The 15,957-nt window shown below is 40.0% G+C and overlaps 1 protein-coding gene across 10 annotated transcripts in view; it reads right to left on the bottom strand.

Moving 5' to 3' along the window:
• The window catches only part of CMSS1 (cms1 ribosomal small subunit homolog), a 361,500-nt gene that overhangs the window by 18,101 nt on the left and 327,442 nt on the right, over positions 1-15,957 (bottom strand). For all 10 annotated transcript variants that reach the window (XM_003309919.6, XM_063806052.1, XM_009445995.5 and 7 more), the window contains 2 exons: positions 13,449-13,537; positions 10-81 (listed from right to left, as the gene is read on the bottom strand). In XM_003309919.6, coding sequence (XP_003309967.2) covers positions 10-81; positions 13,449-13,537 — 161 coding nt within the window. The remainder of the gene's footprint in view (positions 1-9; positions 82-13,448; positions 13,538-15,957) is intronic.

Below are 15,957 nucleotides of genomic sequence, written 5' to 3'. Positions count from 1 at the left end.
TAATATTACCTTTCTTCTTTTCCTGGTCTTGGTGGTATTCTCTTTTCTTTCCTTTGGTTGTATCAAAAAACATTCTTTAGGCTATTAAGAAATACAAATGAGAACATTTTAATCTTTTCATGATAAAGTGTCAATTAGTGGCATGAACCCCAAAGTACTTTCTGCCATGCATGTATTCTTCAGAGTATCTTGGTAATATTCTACAGAAAGAGAGATGCTGGAAGATCTACCGTAGGTTACTATGCAGCAGTTGGGCTGAGAGAATTTGAGAAAGTCAGAAAGCGCAGATGACTTAAGACTGGAGAATCTTTGAGCAAGATCAAATTGTGAGTGAGTGTATATGTGTGCTTGGTGTGGAAGTGCAGTGTATTGGAGATTGAAGACAGTGGCTGAGTTTGTATAATACAGCAGAAATCGATGTGATTAAAATTAAGATGTGGTAAGACAGTCTTTGACTAGAGTGACTAGGGTTTTCCATGAACTAGCTGTGTGTGAGCCTACATTTCCAAGTCACTGGTTTATTGTTTTGTATTATACATTCCTTTCCTCTTTTCAATAAGCATAGAAAATCCAAAGTAAGATATATTAACTTACGTTTTTATAAACCAGCTGCATCAAATGCCTTTGCTATAATGACTACAAAATGAATGTCTTTGCTACTAGTCTGACAACCGTCTCAGCACCACAGTATCTAGAGTAATCTGTTTTGCCTGTTGCCTTGACCCCTGAGTACCCCAGTTTAGTACTATTTTTACCCTGAGGGCTTTTTTGTAATGTAGAAAAACAGGAAATTTGGACTAAGACCTTGATTTATAAAATAGAATGCCCCAGATTCCATATTTATTAATCATAAGCAGGAGTATAAAATGTTTCCTGTGCTGGACCTTTTATGCAACATTGTCAAACAAGTTGCCAAGTAAGATATAAAATGTAAGTGAAAACTTATTCTGAGTTTTCCTTGATTAACTTTCCATTCCAACCAGAGAATACTCAGTTTAAAATGATAAGCTACTAACTAAAGCAATCTTGTCTCCACTGGCTCTGTTAAAATGATTACAGATGAATCTTTCTATGAAAGCTTGCAGACAGCCAGATTCAGAATGTCTATGGCCTGAAGTCAGAGAGAAAGATATAATACTACATAATTTCTTCAAGACATGGGGCCAAAGACCCGCAGTTTCAAGATTCTCTTTTAGTTATTACAGAAATAGATTTAAAAAGTTCAGGATTAAAGCGACATGGGAAATCTTGAAATTTTAGTTTCCTCTAAGATAAAACAAAAAACCTGCAAAGAGCAATTGCATCATAGCTAAAGAAAAGAGAGATATGGCTTCTTTTATTTAGAAAGTTAAACTGTCTTGTGGATGTAGATACATGCCAATTTGATGCTGGTACATGCCAATTAGAGACTGTGCCAAGGCCACTAATATGTCACAGAAGCTGCCAGATGGCCGTAAGAGTCCAATTACAAACCAGGCCAGCGTTCAGCTCATGTTCCTAAGGCAAAGGCCGGGATATGATCAGCAGATCCCTTAAACTATACTGCATTATCTCTACCAGTATCAAGGTTTTTGGGAAGCGTATTTAGAAACCTGTTACAATCTATTTAGCGTATGGAGGTGTTCTCGAGGAATATGTTCAGTGTACTGGTTGCATTTGTGCTAGGTTTACAAAGCCAATTAATTAAAACATGACATAAATTAAATCTAGAAATGAGCTCAATTGTAAGAATATGGACTCTTTAATTCTGGGAGAAAAAATAAAAACGTAATTCTGAATCATGCACAGGAAAAAGAAACATGCTTGATGAACTGCTTTAGCCATGATATTGCTTCAGTTAAATGATAGGTTCAAATTCTTACATCATCCTAAAGGAAATGCAAAATAATCTTTGGTCTTGGAGACTAGTTACTTTAGCTGGCTGTGGTAGGGTGCCAATGAAGAGGCCAATTTTATGGGGTCAATTTCCATAGAGGTGAGATGACTTTATGGAGAAATCCAAATCCACAGTATTGAAAATTCTTACATTTAGTTAACTGCTTTATGAATGCTGCTGTTTACCCTCAGGGAGACTAGGTAGGAAGATGTGAAAGAATCCGGCCAAGCCACTAGGCATTTCTGGAAACCAATTCCAACACTGTGTGACTTTGACAGTTGATAAGTAATGTCATTTCTTTATATGAAATGTAGCAATTTTAAATATGTAGTCTGAAGAATCACACTCCCCTAAAAAAATGTTGCTTTTAAGGGAAGCAACTAGAGCATATTTTCAATTCCTTAAAGTATCGAAAATTACTTTAAGAATGATTCTCTTGGTTACACATGGCAAATGGACCTCAAAATACCAGTAAACTGAAAATAAAGGGCATTGAAAAGGACCTATCGAGCAGGATCTATATAAAAACCAAGAAATCAGGAGAGAGAACAACAGTAATGGAGAGATTTCAACAACTTTTTGGAAAATGGAAAGTGGCTGGAGCTGGATAGAAGTGACTTGGCACAGAGAGAAAGCTGGCAGCTGGGTTTCAGAAGGGGTGGAAACTAACAATAAGTGAGTCTTTGACCCGCTCGACTCTGAGAAGGTCCAGTACTTTGGAGGCACAAAGTACTACAGAGAGTAAAGGGTTAAAAAAGAAGAGATTGGCTGAAAGTTTATATTTAGAATGATTAGCTACTCCTGTCCCCCACTAGGTGATATCTCCTACCCTGGTAGCCAAGCAACTATCCCATTACTACTTCCTTTCACCTTGCCTGTCCTGCCAGCCGACTGGAGATCTATTCTCTGAAGATATCAAGGGGATCAAGGCTGGGCCAGGGGAGAAAGGGCAGAGGCTGAGGCTTGCCTCCATTTCCTGTCCCTATTCCATGCTTACATATTGCAGGCAGGAGACTACTGAATTCCTCTTTGGAAAAATGGAATGGCCTAAAAGAAATACCATCAGAGAGTGACGTTTGGGAGTTCCATAGTAAAAAATCCAGCTTGTTATCCTATCACCCTACCATGAATACACTAATTGACAAACCCAACTCATCACTGTTTCAGTGTATCTCTCTTCAATAAGAATGGATAGCTAAGGTTCCTCAGACATCTAAGGAAAGTCTCCAACACAAGAGCAAATAAATAACAAAAAGAAAAATGAACCTAGAGAAAAGTGGGATGGGACCTCAAAATAATGACAATTCATATCCTCAGAGAGATAAGGGAAGATTTTGCAATCATGAAACAAGAACAAGATGCTGTAAAAATGGGAAAAACAGTTAAGCATTAAAACAAATAAGAAAGGTGGGATAAAAATAAACGAGGAAGGCTTGAAGATAAAGTAGAGGCAATCTCCAAGAAAGAGATGAAAAATGAAAAGAAAAAAGTGGTGAGAAAATCAGAGAATCAACCCAAGAGATTCAATTTTTCAATAAATGATATTATAGAAAAAGAGATCACATAAAACAGTAGGGGGCTTGGCATGGTGTCTCATGTCTGTAACCCTAGTGCTTTGTGGGGCCAAGGTGGGAGGACTGCTTGAGGCCAGGAGTTTGAGACCAGCCCTGGTTACATAGTGAGACCCTGTCTCAACAACAACAACAACAAAAAAAAAAACAGCCAGGCGTGGTGGCTCACACCTGTAATCCCAGCACTTTGGGAGGCCGAGGCAGGCAGATCATGAGGTCAGGAGATCGAGACCATCCTGGCTAACATGGTGAAACCCCATCTCTACTAAAAATACAAAAAATTAGCCAGGCGTGGTGGCGGGTGCCTGTAGTCCCAGCTACTTGGGAGGCTGAGGCAGGAGAATGGAGTGAACCCAGGAAGCGGAGCTTGCAGTGAGCCGAGATCGTGCCACTGCACGCCAGCCTGGGTGACAGAGCGAGACTCCGTCTCAAAAACAAAAACAAACAAACAAAAAGGCTGGGCGTGGTGGCTCACGCCTGTAGTCCCAGCACTTTGGGAGGCCGAGGAGGGCGGATTACGAGGTCAGGAGTTCAAGACCAGCCTGACCAACATGGTGAAACCCCGTCTGTACTAAAAATACAAAAATTAGCTGGGCATGGTGGCTCACGCCTGTAATCCCAGCTACTTAGGGGGCTGAGGCAGGAAAATCTCTTGAACCTGGGAGGCACAGGTTGCAGTGAGCCAAGATTGCGTCACTGAACTCCAGCCTGGGTGACAGAGCCGAACTCTGCCTCAAAAAAAAAAAAAAAAAAAAAAAAAAGAAAAGAAAAAAATTAGCTAGTGTGGTGGCACATACCTGTACTCCTAGCTACTTGGGAGGCTGAGGCAGGAGGACCTCTTGAGCCCAGGAGTTCAACGCTGCAGTGAGCTATGATTGTACCACTGCACTCCAGCATGAGTGACAAAGTGAGACCCTTGTCTCTAAAAAGGAGTCATCAAAGAAATAAAACATGACAAAATAAAATTAAAAAAAAAAGAAATATATATGACAAACTTTTGTGTTGCCTGATGGAAACTTTCTAGAACATAAAACTCCAGATTGAAAGCCCATTAGGTATAGGGTACTATGAATATGAAAAATACCCATACCAAGGAGCATCACTGCAAAATTTCAGAAAATCATGGGCAAAGAAGATTCTAAAATTTTCCCCTTCAAAATAATAACATACAAAATACAAAGGATCAGAAAAAAGAATAGTGCCAAGATTTCTAAAAAGCAATAATGGATGCTAGAACTGAATGGAATGATGCTTTCAAAATTATGAATAAAGTTTATTTGCCAATTAAACTTTTATACCCAGCCAAAGTATCAATCAAGTGTAAGAGTAGAATAAAGACATATTCAAATATGAAGTCTCAAAAAATTTACTTCCTACCTGCAGATACTGAAGGCTGTATTTCAGAATATAAAGGGTGAAACCAAACAAAAGGAAGCTATGGGATTTAGCCAAAAAGGAGTCTAGCCCAGGAGGGTGCTGAAGGGGCATCCTAGGATGACAGTTAAGAGGTCTCAATTGTTCAGTGGGCCTGGAGAATAACCAGTTTGGAGTGAAATAGAAATATGGAGTTTTGCAGCAAAACAAAACAAAACAAAACAACTAATCTATTTGAGCATATGGAAAATATTATTCATGGGCATGTGGAAGAGATGTTGGAACATATGGAAACAATTAACAATAGGAACAGAGTAAGCCAGGCAAATAAAGAAATGAAGCAACTGTTTATGCCATGAAAATAAAGAGCTGTATAAGAAAGGAGGGATGGTTATAGCTTCCTTCTCTCAGTGTTCAACAATATTTCCATCATCATAATGATGTAATAGTGACAACTGTTTTGACCAAAATGTGGTATCTTGTTGGCAGGGGAGGCAGCAGTTGGTGAGGAAATAGGAAGTATAATAGATAGGAGAACCATGTCCTCATATGCTATGTCAGGATGTCAGTAGATTACGTCAGAAATCGATAAGTCAAGAAATACCCGTGTAAACTGTAAGGCAGAAAGTAAGGAAAAAAGCTAGAGAAGCTGAAGTTTTCTCTTAGTAAATAAGTAATACTGTTTGATTTTTAAATTTTTAAAATTTTTATTTTTTGAGACAGAGTCTTACTCATTCTGTTGCCTAGGCTGGAGTGCAGTGTCATGATCTCAGCTCACTGCAACCTCCGCCTCCCGGTTCAAGTGATTCTCCTGCCTCAACCTCCTGAGTAGCTGGGATTACAGGCGTGGGCCTCCATGCCTAGCTACTTCTTGTATTTTTTGTAGAGTTGGGGTTTCACCACATTGGCCAGGCTTGTCTTGAATCCCTGACCTCAAGTGATCTGCCCGCCTCAGCCTCCCAAAGTGCTGGGATTTACAGGCCATGAGCCACCACGCCCAGCTGATATTTTTTAAAAATATATGTATGATTATTAGGTTGGTAAAAATAAAAAAATTTAAACTGCCATTTTACAACAAAACAAGCATGTTCATTATAAAGATAAAAACAACTTAGAAGTGGCTTTTAGTTTCTTTTGGACATGGTCAAAGTTATTCAATACACACTCACCAAAATGTCAAACATTAAAAGGCCAGTAACTCCAAATGTTGACAAGGATATACAGCAACCAAAACTCTCACACACTGATAGTGGGGGTGCAAAATGATACATTATATAGGAAAAAGATCTGACAGTTTTTTTTTTAATGAAATTGAAGATGACTCAGCAATTGTCATGTATTTACTAAACAAAAATAAAAATACATGTTCTGCCCTGATGTGAACACTATACAAACATCACTATGTACCCCATAAATATGTAGAATTATTATGTGTCAATTAAAAATGTAAAAAAAAAAAAAGCTTAAAAACCATTCCCCAAGAAACTTGTATGTGAATATTCATGGTGGATTTATTCACAATAGTGCCAAACAAGAAATAGCCCCAGGCTGGGGTGGCTCACACCTGTAATCCCAGCACTTTGGGAGGCCCAGGTGGGTGGATCACTTGAGGTCAGGAGTTCAAGATCAGCCTCGCCAACAAGGTGAAACCCCGTCTCTACAAAAATACAAAAATTGGCCAGGCATGATGGCAGATGCCTGTAATCCCAGCTACTCAGGTGGCTGAGGTGGGAGAATTGCTCGAATTCAGGAGGCAGAGGTTGCAGTGAGCTGAGATCGCGTCATTGCACTCCAGCCTGGGCAACAGAGCAAGACTCCATCTTAAAAAAAAAGAAAAAAAAAGAAATAGCCTCAGGTGTCCATCAATAGAGGAATGGATAAACAAAATGGTACATTTGTATAACTGAATACTACTCAGTGTTCTAAACTGAATTGTATTGCCTTGAAAGTCATATGTTAAAACCCTAACCCCCAATGCCACTATATTTGGAGATAGGGCCTTTAAAGAGGCAACTAAGGTTAAATGAGGTGTCATAAGGGTGGAGCCTCAATTCAATGTGACTGGTGTCTTTATAAGAAGAAGAGACACCAGAAATATGCACAGACAGAGAAAAGACCATGTGAAGACATAGTGAGAAGGCCATCTGCAAGTAAAGGGGAGAGGCCTCAGGAGAAACCACACCTGTAGACATCTTGATCGCAGACTTCTAGCTTTCAAAACTGTTGTTTCAGCCACCCTGTCTATGGCATTTTGTTATGGCAGCCCTAGCAGACTTAATGTGCTCAGCGATAAAAAGAAGTGAAATACTATACACTGACATGGAGGAATCTAAATAATACTGTGTCGAATGAAAGAAGCCTTAAACAAAACAGCATGTAACTGTATGATTCCATTTATATGCCATTTTAGAATAGGCAAAATTAATTTTTTAGAAAAAATATCGGAACAGTTGTTGCCTCTGAGGCAAGGAATTTAGCATCGTGATTGACCCAGGTGGCATGAAAGGATTCTGGGGGTGATGATCCTGTTTTTTCAATCCAGACTGGGCTTTGAATTACATAGTTGTATTTATTTGTCAAAATTCATTGAATGGTATATTTGACATTTGTACATTTATTGTATATTAACTTTACCTCAAAAGAAAATATACATACTTTAAGACAAATATTAAACATTAGTCAGTGATATGCATGCTGAAGTATCTGGAGTGAGTGTACTGATTTTGCAAACTACTCTGAAATGTGTCAAAAGTAAAGTGATTGATGAAGAATGTGCTTGAACAACACTATGAAATTTTGGACTTTGAAGACATGGAAGGTGAGGGCTTGAAGAAAGAAAAATTTTATTGGAAACTAAAGGAAAGGGGCTCTTTGTTATGCAGTGGTAGAAAGTTTAGCAATACAGTTTTCTGAAATTATATGGAAAATGTGTCTATTGGCAAGGGTAATCTAGCTAAGGAGATTTTCAAATAGTGTTGAAGGTGACACCTGATTTCTTCTTGGGTCTTACAGTAAAATGAAAAAGGAAGGAGTTAAATTGAGAGAAGGAATATTAAAGATGAAATCAAGGGTGTGACTTAAAACCATTCGTTAAGACCTCAGAAGAAACAAAGATGGTGCCTCAGAATACTATTCAGTCATATAGGAGCGCTTTAAAGAAATTAAGGGTGTGCTCACAGATTTTCTTAAACAAGATGCCTCTAGGAAGCTTAAGGAATATTGCCTCATATTCTCTCAGCAAGGGCCCAAGGTAGAGAAGAGATTAGGGGTGTGACTTCTGCCTAATGGAGTGAACCCCCAGAAGCATCACAGGTGACACCCACAGTTTTTAAAGGAGGTATATATGCAGAAATACCACTAGTTTGGGCTGAGAGAGTCAGAGAACAATGAGAACAGAGGCCTTTGGACACGGAGAATTCTGTCAAGAAGCAGGCTGCATTAGCTGCTCAGTTGCAAACCCATTCTGCTTTTAATAGAAAAAAAAAAAGAAGAAGGATAATTGGAGGACAAAACAAAGCCCCAAGGGCAGAGCCAAGAACCATGGAGAATTACTCTTAGGCCTCGAGACTTAATAAATAAACTCCTGATATTTGCTTGGATGGCCTTCAGAACGCTGTGTACCAATGACTCCATGTGCTCCCTATTTGCCTTCTTTTGAATAGAAATGTCAATAAAGGTTATACTACACTTGTCCCACCACTGTGTGTTGAGCATGTGGGAGAGGTAACTTGTCTCTTTAGTTTCATAGGTTAAGAAGAAGAAATGTACTCAAAGAGCTGTACTTAAGGAATTAAAACTGAGGAGCCCCAACTGCACCTGGACCTGGTTTAGATGACAAGATTTTGGATATTCAGCTCACACTGCAATGGGATGAGACTTTGCAGTCCTTGGTGGGGTGAGTATATTCTGCACATTGAAGGGATATAAGTCATTGGGGGGCCAGAGGAAGAGTGTAGTAGCCAGATTCCAGGATAGCTCCTCATGATCTCGATCTCCCGGTACTCATATTCCTTTGTAATCTCTTCCCCATGAATGTGGACTGGATTTACTAACTTGCTTAATATGGCAGAAGTGACGAGGTGTCAACTCTGAGAATAAACTATAAAAAGATTGTGGTTTCTGTCTTGGGTGCTTTTGCTGGTTCCCTCTTGGATCACTCGGCCTGGGGAAAGGCAACTGCAACGCTGTGAGGCAACCCTGTGGAGAGGCTCAAATAGTGAGAGATTGAGACGTGCCAGCATCCACACAAGTGAGCTGCAAGGTAAACTCTCCCCAGCTGAGCCTCCAACCCCAGCCCACAACTTGGCTGGTACCTGACAAGAGAAGCAGAGCCAGAGGCCCTGAGTTAAGCCATGTCTGTGAGATAACAGAAACTGAGATAATAAATGTTTTTGTTTTATTTTAAGCTGCTAACTTTTGGGTAATTTGTCAATGAAACAATAGATTAATACAAAGAACAGAACTGAGAAACCATAATAAAAAGGAAAAAGGTGAATCAGAGAATGAATAGGACACAGTCCTGTTTTCTTTCAACAATAGATAAGCATAATCTTGGAGATGAAGAGTGGAAGAAATATGAAATGACCAATGCTCAAATAAAGCAGTAGCAAGAAAATACAATAGTAGAGAAAGGAGAGTAAGAAGGGAAAGGGAGAAACACTCCTGCTGAAGATTCCTTTATGATTAAAGGAGATAAACAAAGGCCAGCAGAAGAAAAAAGAAGTCCACTGTGGTCTCTGAGCAGGAGAAGATGGGTCATGGAACCACTGAAATGTTACTGACATCATGGAAGCATCAAGGAAAAGTCAAAAAATCCTTCATAAGGGTTTATATTCTGGGAACCATAATTACAAAGTCACTAGGGCTGGCTCTGAAATGACTGATGCTGAAGAGGGAAGAGGGTGATGCAATCTCTAGGAGTAGGGAATTCATCATTTATTTTGGAAGTGATTACTGGGGGAAAAAGAACTGTTGGCAAATCTTTATACTCACATTATTAAGCAGGCCAAGGATGATTATTTAGATGTGAAATGGTTGCTAGAGATGAGGTAGTTGCATGGATTTAAAAACTTTAAAGTTATAAATCTGCTGCTTAAAATACTGAACAAACTACAGGCATGTATTCAGTGACACAAATGTGAGGCCCAGCTATGGCAAAGGAGGGAACATCATCTATCTTGACAGATGCTCTTGCCTGGCGATATTAAAGCCTAAATGTATATTACAGCTGATAGCATCATGCCAAGTAGTTCCTGTACAAGCATAAAGAAAAACTGAAGGAATAGTACAGTCTTAAGCAAGGTTGAAACAAATCTAAAATTTCAATATAGCATAACATTTTTTAAAAATTGATCCAGAAAAAATGCAGTTATATTTAGAAAACATACATCTGGTCATATCTGCCAAATAAGAGCCCCAAACTGTGTTAGGTACTATAGTGGACACAAAAGAAACCCTGGCCCCAAGGGACTTACAAACCAGCTGGAGACTCAAGTTCTATGCATGTAAACAATTAGAGAAGGACTCCTGAAAGGACAGACAGTATGCCTGACAAGTAAGTCATCCTTGGGGTGGTGGGATGAGTTCCAGAGGGAGAAGAGCAGTGGGAGAGAGGACGAAGGAGGCCACAGGGGAGCTGGAGGGACTGTGTGGGCAGGCAGGGATGGAGAGGACAGACCCCAGCCCTGAATGTCAAGGTGGAGGAGCCTTTCAAGGAGGGAAGTGTGTTGGGAAATCAGGGATGTGGTTGGAGGAGGGATAGGGCATCACAAGGCCCCAAGAGACCTCTGCAGGCAGCTGTGTCAGGGAGGGGACAGCTCACAAGCTGGGACAAAGGGCTGAGATGGGAAGAGTCATGAGAAAACTGGGATACCGGTATGGTCATTCATTCCTTCATTTCACAAATAATGAATGCCAATTAAGGGCAAGGTTCCATGTCAGGCGCTGTGGAGACGCACAGATAAAATCTGTCCTTGAGGTGAGTCTCCTGGGGATAAGCAGGGACCAAGATGGGCAACATTCATATGAGGCAGAGGAGCACATGCAGATTCTCATGTCAATTCAGAGAAAAATGATATTTCTCTGGCCAGGGAAATTAGGATAGGGTTGGAGAAAGGGGTTAGGACTTGGACTCTTCAAAGCAATTTGGTGGTGAAAGAAATTAAAGCAAGAGAAAAGTGATTAAAAGGAGGCAGTAACAGCTTAAGGTTTTGTAATTATTTTTTTGCTTGGCAGAAAATAGCAATGGCATGTGACCAACACAACACATGAGAACACGGTTAATCCAATTTTCCTGAGCTGAAAGAGAGAGGACAGGTAAAAAGGAAAGTGAAAGCAACAGTATCCTTGGAGTCTGGCTCACAGCCAAGCAGATGGGCCATGACCCCCAGAACCCGTCACTCTGAGCCTCTGGTTCTTTGTCAAGTGGGTACCACCTACCTCCTAGGGACGCCGTGAGGATTAGGTTACAGTGTGCCTTATACAGTAACAGTATTAACTGCTCAATAAAAGGTCTTTATTGTTTTACCAATGAGTCCAGAAAGAGCAAGGAACAAACAAGAAGAAAATCAAGGGGAAAGCAAGAAAAAAACGAAAGCCAATGGAGTATGAAGAAGACTACGTGCAGGTAAGTCCTGTAGGTAGACATTGATTAGAGGCAAAAGTCAGAGAGGGCATGACTATGGTATGATTAGTGGGATAAGCTAGGGAAAAATTAAACCCCACCTTGAGGAAATAAATTGAAGCACTATGGATGTGTTACCCTGTAGGTTTCCAGAAGAATGATTGAAACTAAAACTAGTATAGGGCCTTTGAGCAAAATATTTAATGGTTGGAGAAAAAAAACCAAGATGATTATATATTAAACATGTATACCTTTCTGCATGTCCCTTCCCAGGAAGAAAAAATAATGGACAAAATAAAAAAGATTATAATATAATTATTAACTATATAATAATTAACACTTCAGTGATTACTCTCTGATAACCACTGTTTGAAGTGCTTATCAAGTACAGTCTGATTTAATCATCATTACAACTCTGTGAGGAAGAAATAATTGTTATCATTGACCAAGAAGGTGACTGAGTCACAGGGAAATTTAACTTGTCCACTTGGGTGGGCAAGTTAAGCAACACTACACTAAATTGCTTCTCACAGTTATCCTGAGCTGGGTCACAAACTTTGGGTAGAATAACACTCTGGTGTAATGAGTTTAAAGCACCTACAATAAGAATAAGACCCCAAATTGTTGCAATGAAAAATATAGTAACTTTGGATTGGTAATAGACAGTCCTTTAAAAAATCACACATAAGCCAGGCACTGTGGCTCATGCCTGTAATCCCAGCACTTTGGGAGGCCAAGGGAAAGAGGATCACTTGAGCCCAGAAGTTCGAGACCAGCCTGGGTAACATAGTGAGACCTCATCTCTACAAAAAGATAAAGAAATTAGCCGGTGTGGTGGTGCACATCGATAGTCCCAGCTGCTCAGGAGACTGAGGTGGGAGGATCACTTGAGTTTGGGAGGTTGAGCCTGCAGTAAGCCATGATTGTGCCACTGTCCTCTAGCCTGGGCAACAGAGCAAGACCCTGTCTCAAAAACAAACAAACAAAACCCCAAATCACATAGATTTATTAGGTTGGTGCAAAAGTAATTTTTTAAAATTAAAAGTAATGGCAAAAACCACAATTACTTTTGCATCAAACTAAATACCAATCAGGTTTGATGGAAACCCAATGAGAAAAAGCTATAAATGGATGTGAGTGGCATTTCTAAAGTCAGTAGGAAGATTAAAAAGACAATAAAAGGTCACAAGTTTAGGAAAAAAGATTATCCAAATGGCCAATTCTGGTAATGCAAAGACCACAAATCACCTGTTAAGAATGCATATGACAGACCATAATTCTGGGCAGAAATAAGGTCCCAGGAGCCTGCTGGCAGCATGGCCTGGTGCTGTAATCATGCACTCGAGTGTGTGATAACCTTCTCTATCTTTATACTATTTATCTCCTTTTAGGAGTTGTACCCAAAAGCATAAGGCTGGATTTTTGGCAAAAATGTGATGTAAGAATCTAAGATATTATTGTGAAATGCATTTATATAGTTAAAAAACATTAGGAACCAGGAGTAGCGGCTCACACCTGTAATCCCAGCACTTTGGGAGGCCGAGGTGGGTAGATTGCTTGAGCTCAGGAGTTTGAGACCAGCCTGGGCAACACAGAGAAACCTCATCTCTACAAAACATAAAAAAATTGGCTGGGTGTGGTGGTGCATGCCTGTGGTATCCCACCTACTTGGGAGGCTGAGGTAAGAGGATTGCTTGAGCCCAGAAGGTCAAGGTTGCAGTGAGCCATGATTGTGCCACTGTACTATAGCCTGTGTGATAAAGCAAGATCCTGTCTCAAAAAAAAAAAAAAAAAAAAAAAAGAAAAAGAATTAGGGCAAAAAACAGAACTTGCTGGTTTACAATGAAGGAAGCATGGCCCATGGCCTTTTCAAAGGGAAAGAAAGTAAAAGGCTCTCTTAAATCCCACCAACAACCGATATTAGGACATGGGGAGTTCAATAGAGAGGAGGAAAAGGCTGATTTCAGAATTTAACAGTGGTGGCTCTCCCACAGTGACCCCTCACCTGTTTGGTTTTCTCTGAAGGTACAAGAACTGGAACTGTCTCCTGCTGCATCACTTCTGTGTCTCCTTCTCCTTCACCATCTGATGCTTCTAGAAAATATAAAGTTTAAAAATCAGAAAAGTCTCTCTCTCTCATTGCTAGTGCAATCTTGGTACCATCTTTCTAGAAGGTTCTATCTCTTCACTTTTTAATTCTACCTCAAAGAAGCTGCATTTAAGGAAATGGTCCAAAGTAAAACAGATATTTAAGCACTAAGATGGCAATCTCATTTATAGAACTGAAAAACTAAAGATAACTTAGATGTGTCACCTTAGGAGGGAATGTTTTGTCATAGAACACTCATACAAGAGGACGTTTTACAGCCTTTAAAAAATGGTATTTATTAAGAGTTTACAATGACAAAAGGCTGTCTTATGATGATAATAATAAGTGGTCAGGGCTAGAATTATTGAGTCGTTACTACATGTTTAACACTATGCTTCACAGACATTATTTAATTTAATTCTTACAATATAACTACTGATTTTACAGATATGAAATCCCTCTATTCTTAGATAAAAAGACTGCTGTTTAGAGAGGTAAAGCCATTTGCCCAAGGTCATACACCTGGGAACTAAAGTCTATTTGAGTCTGAAGTTATCCCCAGCAAGTGATGCCTGCACCCAGAACCAGCCAGGCCTTGACATTAGATGCTGGCCCCAGGGGGAAATGTTAAGAGATTGTGACAAAGGGATTACAGGTCATGAGAAATTCTTATTTTGAATTTTTTAACCTTTCCACAATTGAAAAAATAAATTCTTACCCTAAGAATCAGGAAAAATAAAAGTTTTAACAGTTTTCCTATTTATAAAGCTCTTCTGAAGAAACACGGTGACCAGAAGGTTCTTATTTCGCATAATATCGCACTGCCTTTCAGATTTTAGTGTTTGCTTCCTTTAAACAAATTTTTGATCTATGAAAGACTTTACTCATTCCCTTGAGTTTCTCTGTATATCTCAAAGTGAGCCTCAAATGTCAATATGTGAACATGTTCTGTCAGAGTTCATATTTAGGTCCAACTTAACCATTTTGTTAGGCTTATGCTTTTAAATGTTTGCATACTGTGACGGTCAATCTTATGTGTCAACTTGACTGGGCCATGGGGTGCCCCGATATTTGGTCATACATTCTGGGTGTTGCTGTGAGGGTATTTTTAGAGAGATTAACATTTAAATGGATAGACTGAATAGAACAGATTAATTTCCATAATGTGAGTGGGCCTCATCCAATTGGATGAAATAAAAGCACTGACCTATCCTTGAGTAAGGGAGAATTATTCCTGCCTTTCAACTTGAACTGAAACACCAGCTCTTCCTGGGTCGCAAGCCTATCATGTTTAGAGTAAAACTGCATCATCTTCTCTAGTTCTAAGGCCTTTGGACTAGGACTAGAACTAAACTATCAGCTCTCCTGGATCTCCAGTTTGTCAACTTGCCATGAAGCTCTTAGGGCTGGGCTGGCTAGCCTCCATAATCATGTGAGCCAATTCCTTAGAATAAATCTCGTTCCTTATATAATCCTGTTGGTTCTGTTTCTCTGGAGAACCCTGACTAATATGTATACTTTTTTTTTTTTTTTTGAGACGGAATCTCTCTCTGTCGCCCAGGCTGGAGTGCAATGGTGTGATCTCAGCTCACTGCAACCTCCGCCTCCCGGATTCAAGCGATTCTCCTGCCTCAGCCTCCCGAGTAGCTGGGATCACAGGCACCCACCACCATGCCTGGCGCCTGGCTAATTTTTGTATTTTTAATAGAGACAGGGATTTGCCATGTTAACCAGGCTGGTTTTGAACTCCTGACCTCAGGTGATCCGCCTGCCTCGGCCTCTCAAAGTGCTGGGATTACAGGCATGAGCCACCATACCCAGCCTAATATGTATACTTTTAAGTGTGTAGCATGAGAAAAAAAGCCTACCCAACAGGGTAGTGAAAAATAGCAGGCCAATTAACAGGGCCTTCAAAAATGAACAATTAAATTGTCATTAAAAGTATTTATAGGATCTCTGCTTCTAGGAAGATAGCTGTAGTAGTTACACTGTTCCCTACCCCTCTGGTGAAGTACAATGAAAAATCCTAGACATTACATATTTAAAAAAATAGAAAGACTCTGAAAGGTGGAGAGAAGATAGCAGACCAGATAGAGATTTTAGGGACCAAGAATAATTCAATAGCAAACTCCCTGGGTTATCTTTTTGCCTCATTATCCCAGACTAGGAGCTGAAGAAGGCAGCTAGCTGGAAATGCCAATGGAAGCCAACCAAAAAAGCCCCAACAAAAGTCTGCTCTCTTTACCAAAATGACCACGAAAGAGGAAGCCTAGCAAGACTAAAATCTTTCAGACAATAACCACTTGACTGTAGCCAAACACCACAGAAAAAACTATGACCTCATCCTCACCACCAAAGACAGAATGGGGCGCCTAGACTTCCACCCTTGACAGGGTGTAATGAGGCACCCCATGATGGACCCCTC

The sequence above is a fragment of the Pan troglodytes genome, chromosome 2, assembly GCF_028858775.2.
Source record: "Pan troglodytes isolate AG18354 chromosome 2, NHGRI_mPanTro3-v2.0_pri, whole genome shotgun sequence".
NCBI classification, from domain to species: domain Eukaryota; kingdom Metazoa; phylum Chordata; class Mammalia; order Primates; family Hominidae; genus Pan; species Pan troglodytes.
The sequence above is the reverse complement of the archived record's forward strand: the minus strand, read 5'-3'. Positions and strand labels throughout refer to the sequence as shown.